The 16,590-nt window shown below is 54.2% G+C and overlaps 1 protein-coding gene across 1 annotated transcript; it reads left to right on the top strand.

The window, feature by feature from the left end:
* Positions 1–590: 590 nt before the first annotated feature.
* LOC102506137 (keratin, type II cytoskeletal 71) lies at positions 591–9,479 on the top strand. The gene is made up of 9 exons (XM_006182470.3): positions 591–1,115; positions 3,513–3,727; positions 4,206–4,266; positions 4,780–4,875; positions 5,232–5,396; positions 5,594–5,719; positions 6,908–7,128; positions 7,793–7,827; positions 8,635–9,479. The coding sequence occupies exons 1-9, from the start codon at positions 669–671 to the stop codon at positions 8,844–8,846; spliced, it is 1,578 nt and encodes a 525-aa protein (XP_006182532.1). The 5' UTR covers positions 591–668; the 3' UTR covers positions 8,847–9,479.
* The last annotated feature ends 7,111 nt before the right edge of the window (positions 9,480–16,590 follow it).

Raw genomic sequence — 16,590 nt, 5'->3', positions numbered from 1 at the left:
CTCGCCTGGGATGCTTATGACCCAGGGAGAGAGAGGGCCACTCCATCCCTAATAGCCACCCCAAGAGGGCTGCTGTCCTCTGTGGGTTAGGAGAAGAGGCCAGCAGTGGGGTGTGTCTCCAGGAGGCCTGGGGGAGGGGTGAGCAGCTGAATGAATGGCCCTTCTCCAGGAGACAGGAAGACACAGCTGTGGCTGCAGCCCTCACACACTCTACCCAGCAGCCGGCCCTGTCCAGGGCAGTTCATCCTCTCCTGGACCCCCAAGAGGAAGCCCACAACCGAGAGAAGTTTCATCAGGAGAGGGATGGTGACAAGCCAGTGACATCCCCCTGGAGAGGCTGGGGCCTGGGGCAAATTACCCTGTAACAGCAGGTTAATTAATTAGATAAGACCCAAATTACATGAGCAAGGCTTGCAAGGCCAGCAATTTGAAGGTTTCGTGTTGTCTCAGAGGTGGAGAGGCTTGATCTCTGGCTCAGCACAGAGAAAATGACTTCTTGCTCCCAGGCAAGCCAAACCCACGAATTAAGCTCTTGACTGGCCAGCCACGAGCCCCAGTGCCCAGCACATATAAAGGAGGGCACCTGCCAGTCCTCACTGCAACCTGCAGAACCGTGTGGGAGTTTGCCTTCGTCCCTCCTGCGTCTGAGCTCCGTCTCCACTGGAAGCATGAGCCGCCAATTCACCTGCAAGTCGGGAGCTGCTGCCAAGGGGGGCTTCAGCGGCTGCTCGGCTGTGCTCTCGGGGGGCAGCTCGTCCTCCTACAGGGTAGGGGGCAAAGGGCTCAGCGGGGGCTTCGGAAGCCGGAGCCTGTACAACCTGGGCGGCGTCCGGAGCATCACCCTCAACCTGGCCAGCGGCAGCGGGAAGAGCGGAGGGTATGGATTTGGCCGGGGCCGGGCCAGCGGCTTTGCTGGCAGCATGTTTGGCAGTGTGGCCCTGGGACCTGTGTGCCCGACTGTGTGCCCGCCTGGAGGCATCCACCAGGTCACCGTCAATGAGAGCCTCCTGGCCCCGCTCAACGTGGAGCTGGACCCCGAGATCCAGAAAGTGCGGGCGCAGGAGCGGGAGCAGATCAAGGCTCTGAACAACAAGTTCGCCTCCTTCATCGATAAGGTGGGTCTGCTAGGACCTGGGGGAACTGTGCACAGCCCTTCTCTTTTCTTCTTGAACACAAACTTTTGTTGCAGCAGAAGGGATTGGGTTAGAAATGAGGAGGCACTTACGGTGGACAAGGCAGATACTTTCTATCCTCAGAGTGACTTATGTAAGATTCCCTGTGTAGTCTTTCTTGTGAGAAGACAGAGGTAGGTCAGTTTCTACTGGCAGGAGCTCCAGAGAGAAGGCCCCTGCTTCTTACTCTTGAGGGCTGGCTTGCCGCCATAGCTAAGCTGGGGCCCATGCAGGCTGGCTACTGAAAAAGCCAGCCACGGGGATCTGTTCCAGAGTGACCAGGGAAGCTGTCCTCCTCCCAGTATGTTGCAGGCTGATCTTGTCCACTAGTCATTTGACTGCTGGATTGGAAGCATCAGTGTATGGTCTTCATGGGTGGCTTGGCCACTGGCATTAGTTCTGTTCAGCTAAGGACTCCCACGAGAGGCAGAACAGTGTGATGGAGAAGAGGTCTCCACAGTGCCCCAAAGTCAGACCTGCCTTTGACTGCGGCCCCATCACTTACCAGCTGTGTGACTCTGGTAGCTAAGCTGGCCACATACCAAGCTGTGTGATTGTGGGGAGAGGCATTCATCCCGTCTGTGCCCGTGTTTCCTCATATCTACAGTGGAGATAATAATCTACCTCTAGGGCTCATTGTCAGGTTCATGAAAGGAAATGCATATGAAGATCTTGGCATAACACCTGACACAGGCTAAGTACTCCTCAGACGGCAGTCATTGTGATTATCATTTTTATCTCTGAGAGCTAGGGGAGGGGTGTTGAGAAGGAGAGGAATCAAAGGGTCTGGAAGAGGTCTCACAGGTTCTTGACTTTCGGTGATAAGAAATAATTGCTCTCATTTTGCGGGTCAGCAAAAGAGTGGAGGTAATGCCGTGCCCAAGGTCATCTCGTAGAGAAGGGCAGGTGAGGTTGGACACTCAGCCTCCTGCTTCCAGACCCAGTACTGGGGACTGGAAAGCTACGCTGACTACATGACAGTCAGGCACCAAGAATGGGTCAGCCCAGGACATGGCTTATTTTGAGATGGTCAGTGGCCGTCAGACCCCTGCCCCCCCAGCTCCAGACTCCTGCTCAGAGGATTCCCTGCTGGCCCTGAACGGTCTCTGCAGCCTCTTACCTCTAAGCTTTTTCACATCTAGAAGATCACAGTGTTCTGAGGTTTGGAGTCTGGAAGGATACGAGAGAACTGACCTTTGGCTGGGCTGGTCGAACCTCATTAAGAAGTAAAGTCTGGAGACATGGAAAGAAAGACAAACAAGAAGACAGTCACTTCTGTGGAAACGGTGGTCTGCCTTGGGTCGGGGGAAGCAGGCTCAAAGGCCTGGAGAGTTCCCAAATAATTTTAGTCTCTAGAGGAGGACAATCCCATAAACCGAGGCAGCCAGAGAAGATGGGTGCATCCTGTCTGCATCTGGATGTGGAGTCCTAATGTGTACTGCGGTGTCCTGGGTGCAGGGTTTTCTCTGTGGTCAATGCTAAGTCTTATGGACAGACATGGAAAAAGTCAGGACTGGTTAAACCAAACCTAATACTGGTTGATCTCCTGGAGGCAGGCTGTTTGGTGGCCAATCCCATCTCAGCACTGAATTCCAGACAGGTTTTTGATGTCTTGTGTTTTAACTTTAAGGAAAACAACCTTATTTAAACAGTAGCTGTGCCCATGGAGGATTAAGGGAAATCATATTTTTAAATTGACAACCCCCCAATCAAAGATCTACCCTCTCTAGTGAGTTTCCTGGCCCAGTGAGGCCACATAGCATGGGGAGGTCTGTCCGTCCGTCTTGCTCCATGTGCCATGCTTGCTCTAGGGAAGATGGTTCTGAGGAGAAGGACTAGGAAAGAAGGAAGAGGCCATAGCAAAGATGGACTTGGGGCCCAATGCAGGAATTTAGGATACTCAGAAGCTCTTGAACTATTGAGCCTGGCTGAGCTTGAGATGTTATAAAATGAAGAGCAGACTCCCTCCTTCAGAATGGTCAGCCTTTCCAAAGATGGACCCAGCCCGACTCTGCCCTGGCATTTTCAGGCCCACTCCTGACCTGGGCTGGTTTGGTCATGGTGGGTTCCAAGTGACCAGATGCATGGGTGATGGAGATACACGTCTGGGTTTAGTTCTGACCTCAACCAATTATTAAACCGTTGGACCTTGGAAAGAGGCTCAACTTCTCTCTGCCTCAGTTTCCTTTCCATGAAGCAGGATTAACAATTTGCCCACCTCAGGTGGCTGTTGTGAGGGGTAAAGGAGAAGACACAGAGAGAGCTCTTTGCCCAGCCCCCAGGGAGTGACAGGTGTGACTGTTTCCGTGGGGCTCAGCACTGATGGTTGTTGAGTTCCAGGTGCGGTTCCTGGAGCAGCAGAACCAGGTTCTGGAGACCAAGTGGGAGCTGCTGCAGCAGCTGGACCTGAACAACTGCAAGAACAACCTGGAGCCCATCCTCGAGAGCTACATCGGCAACCTGCGGAAGCAGCTGGAGGCGCTGTCCGGGGACAGGGTGAGGCTGGACTCGGAGCTGAGGAGCGTGCGGGACGTGGTGGAGGACTACAAGAAGAGGTGAGCGGGGACCCCCTGTAACTGCATGACTGCCCCGTGCCTCTGAGCTCATCTTGCAGGAGTGGGCCCCTTGGGGCACCGGAAGCTCCCCCAGTTTAAAGTTTTTGGAGGTGGGGGCAGTGTTCCTCATACCAAGCCGAATCATCACCCCCCCCCCCCCCAAAACACTGGAACTTGCTCCCTGCTCCTACAGCCTGGCACTTGGGACAAATGTGAGATTTCCCACAGGACATTTGCACCACATGCTCCTTCCTCATTTTTGAGGCTGGATCTTTTACAGTCTCCTTCCAAATTTGATGATCACATCCCTTCCTCCTGGAAGTCTTCCTTGCCTGGTTGGCCCCACTGGCCTTGGACTCTGCAGCCCCTCAGCACCTGTGCCCTCTGACAGACACACTGCCCTTGCTCAGGGTCTTCCTGGGCAAACGAGAGTTCCCAGTGAGATGTATTAACTGACCGAGTCCCAATATTCCCACAGGTACGAAGAAGAAATCAACAGGCGGACGGCTGCAGAGAACGAGTTTGTGCTGCTCAAGAAGGTGAGGGGTAGGCAGGCCCTGGTCTGGGGCTGGTCCAGGACCAGGAGGAGCTGAGCCTGCTGGTGTGCTCTCCTCTCAAAGAAGGTGACCCGATCCAGAAATAGCAAGAGGAAGGCAGGGGAAGACCACAATGTAGGACTATCCAGGGAAGGGACTAAAATGGCAGAGAGGATAAAGGCATCCTTGAAAATTTAATAAGAATGGGGTTGACTGCAGTGAGGAACAACAGAGGAGGACACACAGGGTCTTCCTCTGCAGCCTTGGAGCCTTGCTCGGATGTCATAGGGATGACTGACAGCTTCCCTTCCTTAGAGGGGGACATGTCCCTGCTGCGGAGGGAGCCCATTCTTAGGATGGGGCAGGGCTGGGGCTTTTGCTCTGTCCTCCCCTTTTCCATGAGCTTCCCAAAGAGAAGAGGTGGCTATTTCCCCATTCAGGGGACCCAGGTTGGGGTGCATGTTGCCTTCTTGGCTGCACCAGCAGTGATCTGGGGATGGTGGGGGCATCTTTCAGGACGTGGATGCGGCTTATGCCAATAAGGTGGAGCTGCAGGCCAAGGTGGACTCCATGGACCAGGAGATCAAATTCTTCAAGTGTCTCTATGAAGCTGTAAGTCTGTCTCTCCACCCATCCCTCTGAGGGTGGTCAGTGGGGAAAATTCTATTCTGGGGCTGGGAGGGTCACCCGGTACCTCAGGGAGGCTTACCTGCTCAGCTGTTCATCTCCATTTCGACCCTGAGAGGCTCCTCATCTCCACCCTCTGGGTGAGAAGGAAATGGCCCAGGTCCTGGCTTTATGGTGATGGAAATCTGTCTGGGGCCCAGAAGGAACTGACTTTGCTCAGGGAGCAACAGCCTTGGTTTGGAGCCTCTAAATTGGCACCACCAGGATTTGCTCACCTTGCTTGGGGGAGGTTGCAGGCCTCTGACAGTCAAGTCCCAAGACCGTCCCTGTTTCCCCTGTAGGAGATCGCTCAGATCCAGTCCCACATCAGCGACATGTCTGTCATCCTGTCCATGGACAACAACCGGGACCTGAACCTGGACAGCATCATTGATGAGGTCCGTGCCCAGTACGAGGAGATCGCCCTGAAGAGCAAGGCCGAGGCTGAGGCGCTGTACCAGACCAAGGTGAGCTGGACTAAAGGCCTGCCAGGAAGGGTGGCGACCTCAGCTGGCATGAGGGATGGTGCTGATCATTCCCAGAGTGGAGGCAGTGTCCAGTTACATGTCCAGCGTGGCCTGCCCACATGGCATTACCAGCCCCGAGCCACCATGCATGCCCACCACATGGGACCCATCCATGACTCTGTGCTTTGGGTCTCCAGTTCCAGGAGCTGCAGCTGGCGGCCGGCCGGCATGGGGACGACCTCAAAAACACCAAGAACGAGATCTCGGAGCTCACTCGGCTCATCCAGAGGATCCGCTCAGAGATTGAGAATGTGAAGAAGCAGGTGAGGTGACCAAATGCCCGTGGCCTCGGGCAGGCAGGCACAAGTGGAGAGGGGAGGGGCGGGCCGAGGACGTCAGCCTCCCAGATCTCTACCCATGAGAGGAAAGGAGCCAAAGGGATCACTGTATCAAACCCTTATAGCAAGGGTCCCTGGGGCACCTCATCCGCTGTTCACCCCAAGGATCTCTGCTTTGAAGCCCCCTCCCCCAGAAAGCCTTCTCTCATCACCCAGAGTGAGCTAGGACCACATCCCTCTGCCCTTGCTGACACGATCAATGTGCTCTCCCAGCACCCATGCCTCCCCTGCACTTGTCACGCTTCTGTAACTGCCCAGCACCTGCCTTTCCTTCTTCCACTGGACTGGAGGGAGGCAGGGAGCTGGCTGATTTTCTCCCATTGTTTTCCCAGCATCTAGTACAGGGCCTGGCACATACTAGCTGCTTAATAAACATTTTCTGATTAAATTGTTACAGAGAAGGAAACTGAGGCTCAGAGAGGTTGAGTGGGTTGCATAGCAATAAGTGGCAGAGTGTGATCTGAACCAAGGTCTCTTAGCTCCCAGTCCAGTGCTTTTTCCACTCTCCCATGGGTTTTAACTCTCCATAGCTCTGGGACCTTGGGCAAGTTACTTGTCCCTACTGCATTGGGTGTTGTTAGGACTGGATGAGCTAAGGTATATAAAGGGCATGTGTAGGGCTGAGCATAGTGTCAGGTGTATGGTAAGCACTTGGGAAATAATAGTTGGTCCTAGAGAATCGCCTTCCCGGTGCCCTTGTCTGTGGTCCCAAGCATCGGGGCAGTCCCTGTCATGCCTGTGACACCGTATCCCAGTGATCTCTCCTCCTAGGCTTTAAACAGCTCAAGAGCAGAAGGTCAAGTTTACTTTTCCTCATTTTGTGCCCTTAGCACAAGGTGGCCAGGTAAATGAATTTGTAATGAACTAAAGTGGTGCTAAGCTGACCATCATCTCAGGAGGGCAGGATGTACTACTGTTCATCACCACCAAAGTCTAAACCCAAGGGAGTGGAGATAAAGCTAAGGAAGGGGCTCCAATCTAGAAGAGGATCAGGGGGTCGGAACGGTGGAGGTGGGCATCTCTGCCCCAGAATTTCAAAGAATGAGTAGGATTTGGATGTGCATGACTCCAATGAGCCCTTCCAGTTTCCAACTTCTCCAATTCCCCATTTAGGCTTCCAATCTGGAGACGGCCATTGCTGACGCTGAGCAGCGGGGGGACAATGCCCTGAAGGATGCCCGGGCCAAGCTGGATGAGCTGGAGGCTGCCCTGCACCAGGGCAAGGAGGAGCTGGCTCGGATGCTGCGCGAGTACCAGGAGCTCATGAGCCTGAAGCTGGCCTTGGACATGGAGATCGCCACCTACCGCAAGCTGCTGGAGAGCGAGGAGTGCCGGTGAGGGGGGAAGCTCTGGCAGGAAGGCTCCAAGGGTTTGGGAAGGATCAAAACTCATCAGAAAAGAAGAGTTTTAGGGAAGAGAATGAGTAATGATGCTAGAAATAATAACAGTAATTAATAATACCTACCCAGCTGTGAGTGCTTACTTCATACCAGGCAGTGTGCTATGTGGATTGGCTCATTTATTCCTCATGACTTCCCTGTGTGGACCTGGGCACATTCCCACCCTCCATTCCTCCATCTCTCCCCGCCCCAGAAAAACCCATTACTATATTAGGCCTTTTTGTCCTATCTTCCTTACCTGTCCAGGTACAAGATGAGCTTGTTGGAGATGTCCCAGAGAAGCCACTCCAACTCCCCAATGTTCTAGGAAGAAGGAAGGGCTCAGTGGCTGGGCCTGACCCTTGGGAGGTGTACATGCCACCCCCACACTGTGCTCCTAGGAGAACAACTGTTTTACTTCAATTATTGCCTGGTTACCCCAAAGATTCAGGGGGCCCCACAGTTTCTCAGGCTCTGCTTGTGCCAAAGAAGCCCTGAAATTTTCATGGGTTCCCACTGAGTTCAGAAACCCACTTAGGCTGGTGGGGGCACTCACTCTGAGGTTAATAGACTGTGGGTTGGATAACTGTTTGCTCTTATTTTATTTCTCCCCTAACAGGATGTCAGGAGAATTTCCCTCCCCCGTCAGCATCTGTAAGTACTTGTACGCTTGGACCTAAAACTGTGGAATCTGTGGACCGTAGAGGGCCTTAGTTACACCTTGTGTGTGTAGATGAGCAATCTAAGGACCAGAGAGGGAAAAACTTTGCCTGAGATCACACAGCCAGATGGCAGAGGCATGGCCAGCAATCAGGCCTCCTGATTCTCAACCCAGGGCTCCTTCCCCCTTATGACTCGGTCTCCCTGTTTCCAGGGGATGGCAGCCACAAGGATATTATCTTGGGGATGGGAAATCAAAGGGCACGGTGCAAGAAAAGAGCATGGGTGTGTGTGAGGCTTGGGGAACCAGACCTGTGATCAGACCTGGGCTGGGGAATTAATGAATGGGGTACCTCGGAGGTCAAGTTGACAGTGTTAGCTCTCTGGGTATCTCAGCAAGGCTAAGAATTCAATCAGAGCTTCTGAAAGATGCCATCTGTAGAACAGCTGGCAGGACGGAGAGGTCAGACGGTGGGAAGTTTAGAAAAAAAAAGGCTAATAGAAGAGGAAGGAGTGTCCAGCATGACAGGCAGGTCTATCGGTACCTGGACCAAAGAGATGGACTTCTGCGAGTTAAGAATGAGCTAGATTGGGTACAAGCTGGGCAAGGCAAGGGCAGGGCGTGGGGGAAGCTGTCTCCGAGATATTTTCCCCAATGGGGAGGGGCTTGGCTATGACCAGATCCCCCATCCAACCCACTGTTTCAAGAAGAGCCCCATCTTTCCAAGGGGCAAGGTGGCCTCCTCTGGCCCTGCCCCCTGCTCTGCCTGTGGGGAGCTGACCCTGCTCTCTCCCCTGCAGCCATCATCAGCAGCACCAGCGGCAGCGCTGGCTACGGCTTCCGGCCCAGCTCGGTCAGCGGAGGCTATGTGGCCAACAGCAGCAGCTGCATCTCCGGAGTGTGCAGTGTCCGCGGTGGGGAGGGCCGGAGCCGGAGCAGCACCAGCGACTCCAAGGATGCCCTGGGGAAGGGCTCCAGCCTGAGCGCCCCCTCCAAGAAGGCCAGTCGGTAGAGAGGGCTGCCCCATGCCCCTCCGCCATCCCTGTGTCCCTGCATCTGGCTCCCCCAGCCACTGTCAGCCCTACCCCAACCCTGCCAGCCCTGCTCTTGTACCTCTGGTGCTGGACTTGGCCACCCAGTCCTCCCAACCTGTGTCTTCCCCAGCCTGGATGGGTGTGGACGACTAAGCTTGGTGAAATTCCTCCCTGCACCCGCTGGTGTTTGCCTCCTTGGCTGTGGTCCCCTAGCCATGCCACCAGAGCAGCCCCTGGCTCCCAGCCTTCTGTCCTCTGCACAGCTTCTGGCTCAGTTGCTAATTACTCTGTCTGGCTCCATGGATCTCAGACCGAGACCCCCTTTCACACTGGGGCGTTTGTCCCAGCTCCTGCCCTGTGAGGGGAGCTGGTTCTGTGTTCAGGAAAAAGAGGGCTGGAGGGTAAATGACCAGGCGAGGCCATCCGCACCCCACCCTGGCTGTCTCACGGCTCATTCTGAGAGGACCAAGTGCAACCCAGGGTCTCTTTCTCCCCTCTCCTGCTTCCACAAGCAGAGAAGAGGAGGCCCGTTCCTTTCTCCTTTCTTCTTAAAGGCCCTCCCACTGCATCCTCAATAAACAGCAGAGTCTGATGGCTTGGTCTCTGAGTAATCAAGGTGTGCACGTGTACCTCAGTTCAGCTGCTCACATGAGCAGGTATCACACAGCCACCCGGACACACACAGAACAGCGCTGCGTGTCGCCTGTGCACCCCATATTTCAAGGGTAATCTTCTCTGTAAGGCAGAAAAAGAAGCTTTCAGAACACACACGGCAGAGGGGCTGCGAATACCATTGGGGCTGCAGGGAGATGAAGTGCGGAGCAGAGTTTGAGAAGAGGGATGGAGAAAGGGTGGGGAGAGAGGAAAGGAAAAGCATGGAGAGGTGTGTGTGAGGTCTCGTTTGTGACTTTCAACAGAAGTGTTACCTGTGTCCACTGGCAGAAGGGGTCCTGCTCCCAACAGGAACCCTGGCCTCTTTATAAGAACTAGATCTTTCCTAGAGGAAAGGTAGGGGCTTGATGGACAGGTGTCTGCATTTATTCCACTTGCTCCTCACTTTCACAGATCTGGCCTCCTTGGGGGGGTCACCCCAGATGGGTGGAGCTATGGGGGACCCCATACACTGGACCCTTCTGCTAGAAAATCTAAGGGAACAACTTCTTGGAACCTGAGGCTAGACTGAGGAGGAGTGAGTTGGGGGTGGGGCAGGCTGTGAAATTTAGTGATGATGCAGTTAGCCAGTCCTGCCCTATGGTGAGGAGAGGTGTGAGGACAGATGGACAGATTCCCCAGCAACCAGCCGTGAGCCAGCAAACCTCAGCCAGGAAGTCCTTGGAGGCCCGAGGGGTTTCCAGCAATGGAGGTGGAGGGGCAGCCACTATGTTACATGAATCTATGTGGTCATTGGATTGTGGTTGCCAAGAGCAGTGGTTCTTTACATCAGTTGAAAAATAACCTGGAAACTTCAAAACATACTGATACCTGAGCCTCTCCTCCAAGCTGATTAAGTCAGGCTACTGGGGTGGGGCCCACGTTTCATTGGTATCTTCTGAAGGCTAGTGAAGGAATTCTAAGGAGCCACTGGCCTAGAGTGTGGATCCAGGATCCAGAGGGGAGGAAGGGCTGATGGATTAGTAATGCCTGCCATGGCCACGGGTGGAGGGAGTGGTGGCACACGATTCCCTCTCTTGTTGGTGCCCACATGTGGCTTTGCAGTTACCAAGTACATTCACACCCATTGTCTAAACAGTGCTGAGAGTGACGGAAGGGTGCTACTGCTCTTTTACAGACAAAAAGATTGTTTATCAGGTCACCCATCTATCAACAAGCACCCTGGGCTAGAGAAGACCCCAAAGGTGCCCTGTGGCTTGCCTGCCTAATTTTAGGGGGCTGAGGTGGAGAGTGGGGGCAGGGCTCTGGCTCCAGCATGTGAGTGGACAGGAGCTTGTCCTTGGCAGTGCTGCCACCTGCCTGCTCCTCCCTCCTGGCAGGTTCCAGGAGGACATCTACTGCAGGGTGAATGTGGAAGAGGGCTCAGTGATGCCCTGGTTCCTCGCACAGCTCCCGCGTCCTGATGTGTGGGGCCCTCTGTATTTGCAGCAGGGGCCTCTCTATTTCACCAGTGAAGGAACTGAGACCCAGGGAGGAACAGGGATCTTGTCTAAGTTCACCTAGGTTGTCAGGGGCAGAGCCAGGCTAAGACCCCAAAGTCCTGTGCTCTTTCCAACACACCCATGGCAGGATGGCACTGTTCTCCAATACGGGCGAGGGGTCCTGCCCGAGGTGGGCAGGTTAGGGACCTGTGTAGTCTCGGGAGCAGAGGGGCTGCTGGACAGTCAGACAGAGGCAAGCACTTGGCAACATTCAGTGGCATCAGTGGGGTGGAGGGGTGCAGGTGGGCCTGTATCACATCAGGGGGGCAGAGGGAGGAGGCAGCATGAGGTGTGGTAGGAGGTAGGGCAGAGCTGTCTGGGGAAGCCAGAAGGTATACTGTGTACAGCCAGTCAGTTCTTCCCCAATCAGGCCTCTGCTCCCTCTATCCAGTTCCTTCCCTCTGCCTGGGAGGAGCAGAGGGAAGGGACAGGGTCTCTGGAGGCATCTGAGGCAGAGGAAGAGATGCTGGTTCACACGGTGGTAGGGATGAGGCCCATGGTCCTTCCTACCCTCAGAGTGTGGAGGAGCCTTCAGTCGGAGGGTGGAGGTGGAGGTCCAGTTGGAAGGGCTGTGCAGGAGACCTGCTTCCAGGGGTCGCATCGGGGCTGGCCCTGGGAGTCTCGACTGAGCCGGTCCTGATCTCTGCCTGGACGACACGGGCCTGTGGGTGACCTCTGGGTTAACAAGGGCTTCATTTCCCTCTGCTGCTGAGCCGCTTCCATCCCTACCCCCGCCCCCAGGATCACACCTCATGCCCATTTCCCACTCACATATGCTGAAACTGAACCTCAAAGGGGTACATGACGGTGCCTGGCCCAAGCCGCTGACCCCAAATCCACTGCTTCTGGGCTATTACTACCTGTCATAACAATTCCTGCTGGATGCCCAAAGCCAGCTGGTATGAGCGCCAACAGGGCAGAGGCTGCTCATGTGCACCCAGAGTGTGAAGAGTCAGGGTGTTCCTCGTGCTGCTGTGTGCGGAGAGCTGGCCTGTTAGCCTAGGGCTGGGCTTCCTGCCACTTTGCAGAAGGGGACCAGCAGGACTGGGCCTCGGACACATCCGTGTTCCTGTCCACGGGCAATAAGCAGGTGGTGGACCTGGCTGCATCATCCCAGTAGGAGAACATGGTCCGGGGGAGGGAGGCCCAGGCCCTGTAAGACCAGGGGGGCCCCCACAGTGCTCTCTGGCTGGGCTCCCTCTGCCTTCTGAGAACTCCAGGACAAAGGTCAGTAGTACTAAAATCCAGGCTTAAAAGACACTAGGCAGGAAGATTAATAAAAATTGGGCAGGAAATTCACTGAAACGGGATCTCCCTTGACCTTCTCAGTGGGATTCTATGGGTTTGGGCTTGGAATGAATTCCTGGGGTGATTGCTAGAGGTATTGAGTCCCTGGAGCCAAGAGAGGGTGAAAGTAAGGGATGGGACCTGGGGAAGCCGAGGACAAGGGCAAAGTGGGGGGCCTGTGCATTGAGGACTGGCGGAAACCATACTCAAGATGGGGTGGGCTGCTTTAAGAGATAGGGTGTTTGCCATTATAAGAGATACTCAAGAACAAACTCCGATGTTATAGAGCACTTGAGAGTTGGATGGACAGTTTGATTAGACCAACGCTTCTCACGCTTTCACTGGCGTATCAGTCTTCTGGGAGTCTTGCTAAAATGCACCTTATGTTTCAGCAGGACCAGCTGGGGCCCAAGAGTCTGCACTTCAACCAAGCTTGTAGATCAGGTTGATGCTGCTGGTCCTTGAACTTCACTTTGAGTGGCATTCAAGGTCCCATCTAACCTGACAGAATTAAATTCTATGAAAACTGAACTATTTCTGCTCCAACTTGGCTACTAAGTCCCAGCAGGAGATTTTACTGAGAGAGCCAAGCCCAGAGGGAAGGGATGAAGGGCATTTATATCCAGAGCAGTGTCCAGATTTGGACTCTGTTTTCCTTCAGCTTCTTCACTGGAAATTTGTTAAGTTTCCGTACAGTGTAAGTTTCATCTGGGCAGTTGGGCATTTCCCCGAGGGGCTGGGACTCTTCTCAGGGAGAGGAGAGAGGACAAGAATCACCAGGGGCCACCTTGGAGGCTGCCCACCATAGTGACGGCGGGTAGTTGAGGAATAAGAGGGATAAGCACATAAGTGTCCAGGAAGACACTGGGGTTTCTAGCTTAGGTGATGGGCAGTAACACCATTTACAGGGAAAGGGAATATAGGAAGAGGATTGGGTTCTGAAAGGAAGATGTGGAGTTCAGGCTTGGAGAAGCCGAGTTGGAGGTGCCTGTAGTATTGTCAAGGGGAGATGGTCAGTAAGTTATTGGATTTTTTCAAAAAAAGGTCAGGGCTGGGATTCAGATTTGGCAATCAGAATTGGGGGCCAGAAGGCACACCCAGAGAGATCATTACAGGGTCTAGAACAGAGCCCTGGGGCAAAGGGAAAGGAGACTGGGGAGGAGTAGTCAGAGAGAGAGGCGGAGAACAGGAGAGGGCATTTGGGAATCAAGAAAGGAAAAATTCTTAGGGTGAAGAAATGGATCGAGAGGGACTAATCTGCAGAAAGGCCAAGAAAGGGCAAGATCCAAAAGGTGGCTTTGGGTCTAATGATGAGGGTGGGAGGGGACCTCGCCCAAGTGGGCTCCGGCAAGAGTAAGGCAGAAGGCCTATTGAAATGGGAGTGGGATGGGTCAGAGTCACCTTGACCATGAAGGGAAAAACAGAGATGCGGCAGGAGGTAGAGAGTAATGAGTGCACACAGTGCATATTTAGAGTCTCCAGGAACGTGATCAGTGGAGAAAGAGGTTCAAATTCCAGCCAACATAGGAAGGTCTTGGAATAAGGGAGTAGCGATGGGATCAAGGGACCACAGAGGGCAGGATGAGCTCTGAAAGGGACATGGGGATGGAGAGCTGAGAAAGCTCATACCTAAGAGCCTAGTTTTTTTGTGTCAAATAAAAGGCATGGCCATGTGCTGAGCGATGGTGTGGGGGTGGGGCATGCGCATAAGCAGAGGGTGAGGGGCAGGAAGGGAGCTGATCCCAGGGGTGGAAGGGCATTGTGATGAGCCTCAAGTCCTGGCCCCACATCTGTCCCCATTTACTGCCTTCCTCACATCGAAGTGATGTTCTGTGGAGTGGATGCAGGAGAAAGAGAAAGCAAGTCATAGTCCCTGCAGTCAGGAAGCTTCTGGTCCTACAGGCAAGAGGAGCCACTCGGGAAGGGTACAAGTACAGGAAAAACTGGTGCAGATGAATAAAGTGTGAGATGCACTCGCTCGTAGAGGCTGAGCCCAGAGTGGGAGCCACAGAACGCTACGGGGCACAGAGCTGTGTTGCATTCTGACTAAAGGGCCAGATCAGGGCCCAAGACATGTTAAATGGGCTCCCACAGTGGGAAGGGGGTGAGCAGGGGAGGCCCACCTGACACCCAGTCTCTGAGACTGCAGAGAGGAACTGAAATATCAGATCAATCACCAAGTGTGATGGAGATGCTGGAGCATCTCTTGGGCTGGAGACTGGCCCAAGGCAGCCCTGGAAACAGCTAGAAAGCTCCACTGGATAGAATGGCTTGTGCAAGAGGGAGCTTGGAGTGGGCACGAGGGGCAAGAACAGGGCTGGGGGCCATCTCAGGGGTAGAGGTGCTGTGGTTGGCCACGATTATGGGAGAAGAGGAGAGAGAGGAGTGTATTCCTTTCCTCAAATGCAGATAGTGAAGGCCTATGATACTTGGCAAGTGTCCCTTGCCTTCTGAAACCTTGTCTCTGCTCCCCTACCCACCTTACTCATCCCTTCCATCACCTCCCCCAAAACGAGTGACAGGGACTGAATTGTCTTCACCTTTATACTCCTGTACCTGGCACGTCATTTGCACTAAGCAAGATCTGGTGGACTGCCCATCCCCCAACCCCCACAGGCTGCCACTGTGGCTACTGATGGGAGCCGGTTCTTGGGACACCCCGCTGGAAGCCCCTGCAGCAAAAAGGCCAGACATAGCAGCAGCCCAGCTGGGGGACTCTCAGGGGCTGTTGGGAGTCAGGCTGGCTGTAGACGGGGATGTTGGCACCCTCAGGACATCTCTAGAGGGCAAGGAGAGTAAAAACGGGTCCCCCACCGCACCTGCAGATCCTGCTGAGGGGCTGAAACTTCCTGACCTTGACCTCAGCTCCTTTTTTTCATCTGTGAAGCCTCATCCCCCAGACCCTTTCCTGTACTTCAGGCCCAGAGTACCAGGTGGAGCTCCAAGGGGAGGGACTGGAAATTGATGTTCATGGAGCTCCTACTGTGGACCAGAGTCTCCCTGGGCTGGGAACCTCTCTCTGAGGCAGGTGTTGTTATTCCTGAGATAGACATGCTAAATCCTGGGCCGCAGAGCCAGTACTTGGAGCCAGGATTCCATGAGCCCTGTCTCTCCAAAGCCCACACTCTTTCCACATCACCATCCCGCCTCCTGGTGTGGGAACTGCCTGCCTCTGCCCACCCAGCTGCTGTGTGTTCGTTCCCACCCTACCCTGACATCCCGCGGGCTCCCTGCCCATTCCCTATTGGAACTTTCATCATATTCCATCATCTGAAGCCTGATGTCTCTGGGTTCCTAGGTACTGGGCTAGGTTCCCTTGTCACTTCCTGGTTGCCATGTAACCTGTCTCAGTTTTACAAACTGCAGGCTTCCTGCAGAGGCTACGGCCCTGTTGTCACCTGTCAATCATAGAAGCCCATCCCCTCAGTGATAGAGGTCAACAAGGCAGTACCTTTATCAAGCTCCTCTTGAAGTCCTAGTCTCCAGCACTAGAGGGGGCCAGGGCAGTGGGGTGGTGCTGGCCCTGGAGCAGGAGCAGGAAGGGTTGAGGAGAGAGGCTGAGAGGAGGTGGGCTAAGTGTAAGGGAGCAGGGGTGCTTTTGGAGGGAATGGGGCTGAAGCAGACTGGGGCGGGCAGTTTATCCGGAGAAGCTGGCAGGGCTCTGTGAGCAGAAGCATCAAAATGAAATCCTAGACCAGCTAGAAGGATCTGGAGATGCATGAAGGAGACGGCCTGGCCATGCAAGTTGGCTTTTCTGGGCACTGTCCTTTGTCCAGACATCAGCATGATGGCCTGTCCATCCAGCAGAAGATGGCCACCACCTCTGCAATCACCCCTGACAAAGGCATCTCCACTTTTACTGAGCACCTTCTGGGGAGACTCGAGTCCTCATGTCCTTAGAAAAGTTCTGCTTCGTGTCTGACCATCCCCCCCACCCCAGCCACACTGGACTCTGACTCCTTACCACGCATGTGTTACCTTGCCCAGCAATGAAGACTATTTCTTGTCTGCCTCACCCACCAGCTGCCTCTCAGGGCTGGAGATTTTCGGGTCCTATAGCCTGACCCTGCTGGTCCAAATCTCTAGGTTCCCTCATTCAGCTGTGGGTTTACCAACACCAGCTTGAGGAGAGGTGATGTTTCCAAGTCTAGGTGTTACCCTTTCTCTGCCTTAATTATTTCTGTTCTCCCCATTCTAGACTGAATCCGATCACTGTCCACTGTCAGCGCTAGCAGAAGAGGAAGAAAAAGTCATCCAAAAGTGAAGACCAGGCCACAAAGCA

The sequence above is a fragment of the Camelus ferus genome, chromosome 12, assembly GCF_009834535.1.
Source record: "Camelus ferus isolate YT-003-E chromosome 12, BCGSAC_Cfer_1.0, whole genome shotgun sequence".
Lineage (NCBI taxonomy): Eukaryota > Metazoa > Chordata > Mammalia > Artiodactyla > Camelidae > Camelus > Camelus ferus.
This window is presented reverse-complemented; position numbering and strand designations above follow the sequence as displayed.

Excerpts from the sequence above, each read along its gene's own strand:
- LOC102506137 (XM_006182470.3), top strand. The coding sequence starts at position 669 with ATGAGCCGCCAATTCACCTGCAAGTCGGGAGCTGCTGCCAAGGGGGGC. Across the intron at positions 3,728-4,205 it reads GTGGAGGACTACAAGAAGAG|GTACGAAGAAGAAATCAACA; the intron begins GTGAGCGGGGAC and ends ATATTCCCACAG. Across the intron at positions 7,129-7,792 it reads CTGGAGAGCGAGGAGTGCCG|GATGTCAGGAGAATTTCCCT; the intron begins GTGAGGGGGGAA and ends CTCCCCTAACAG.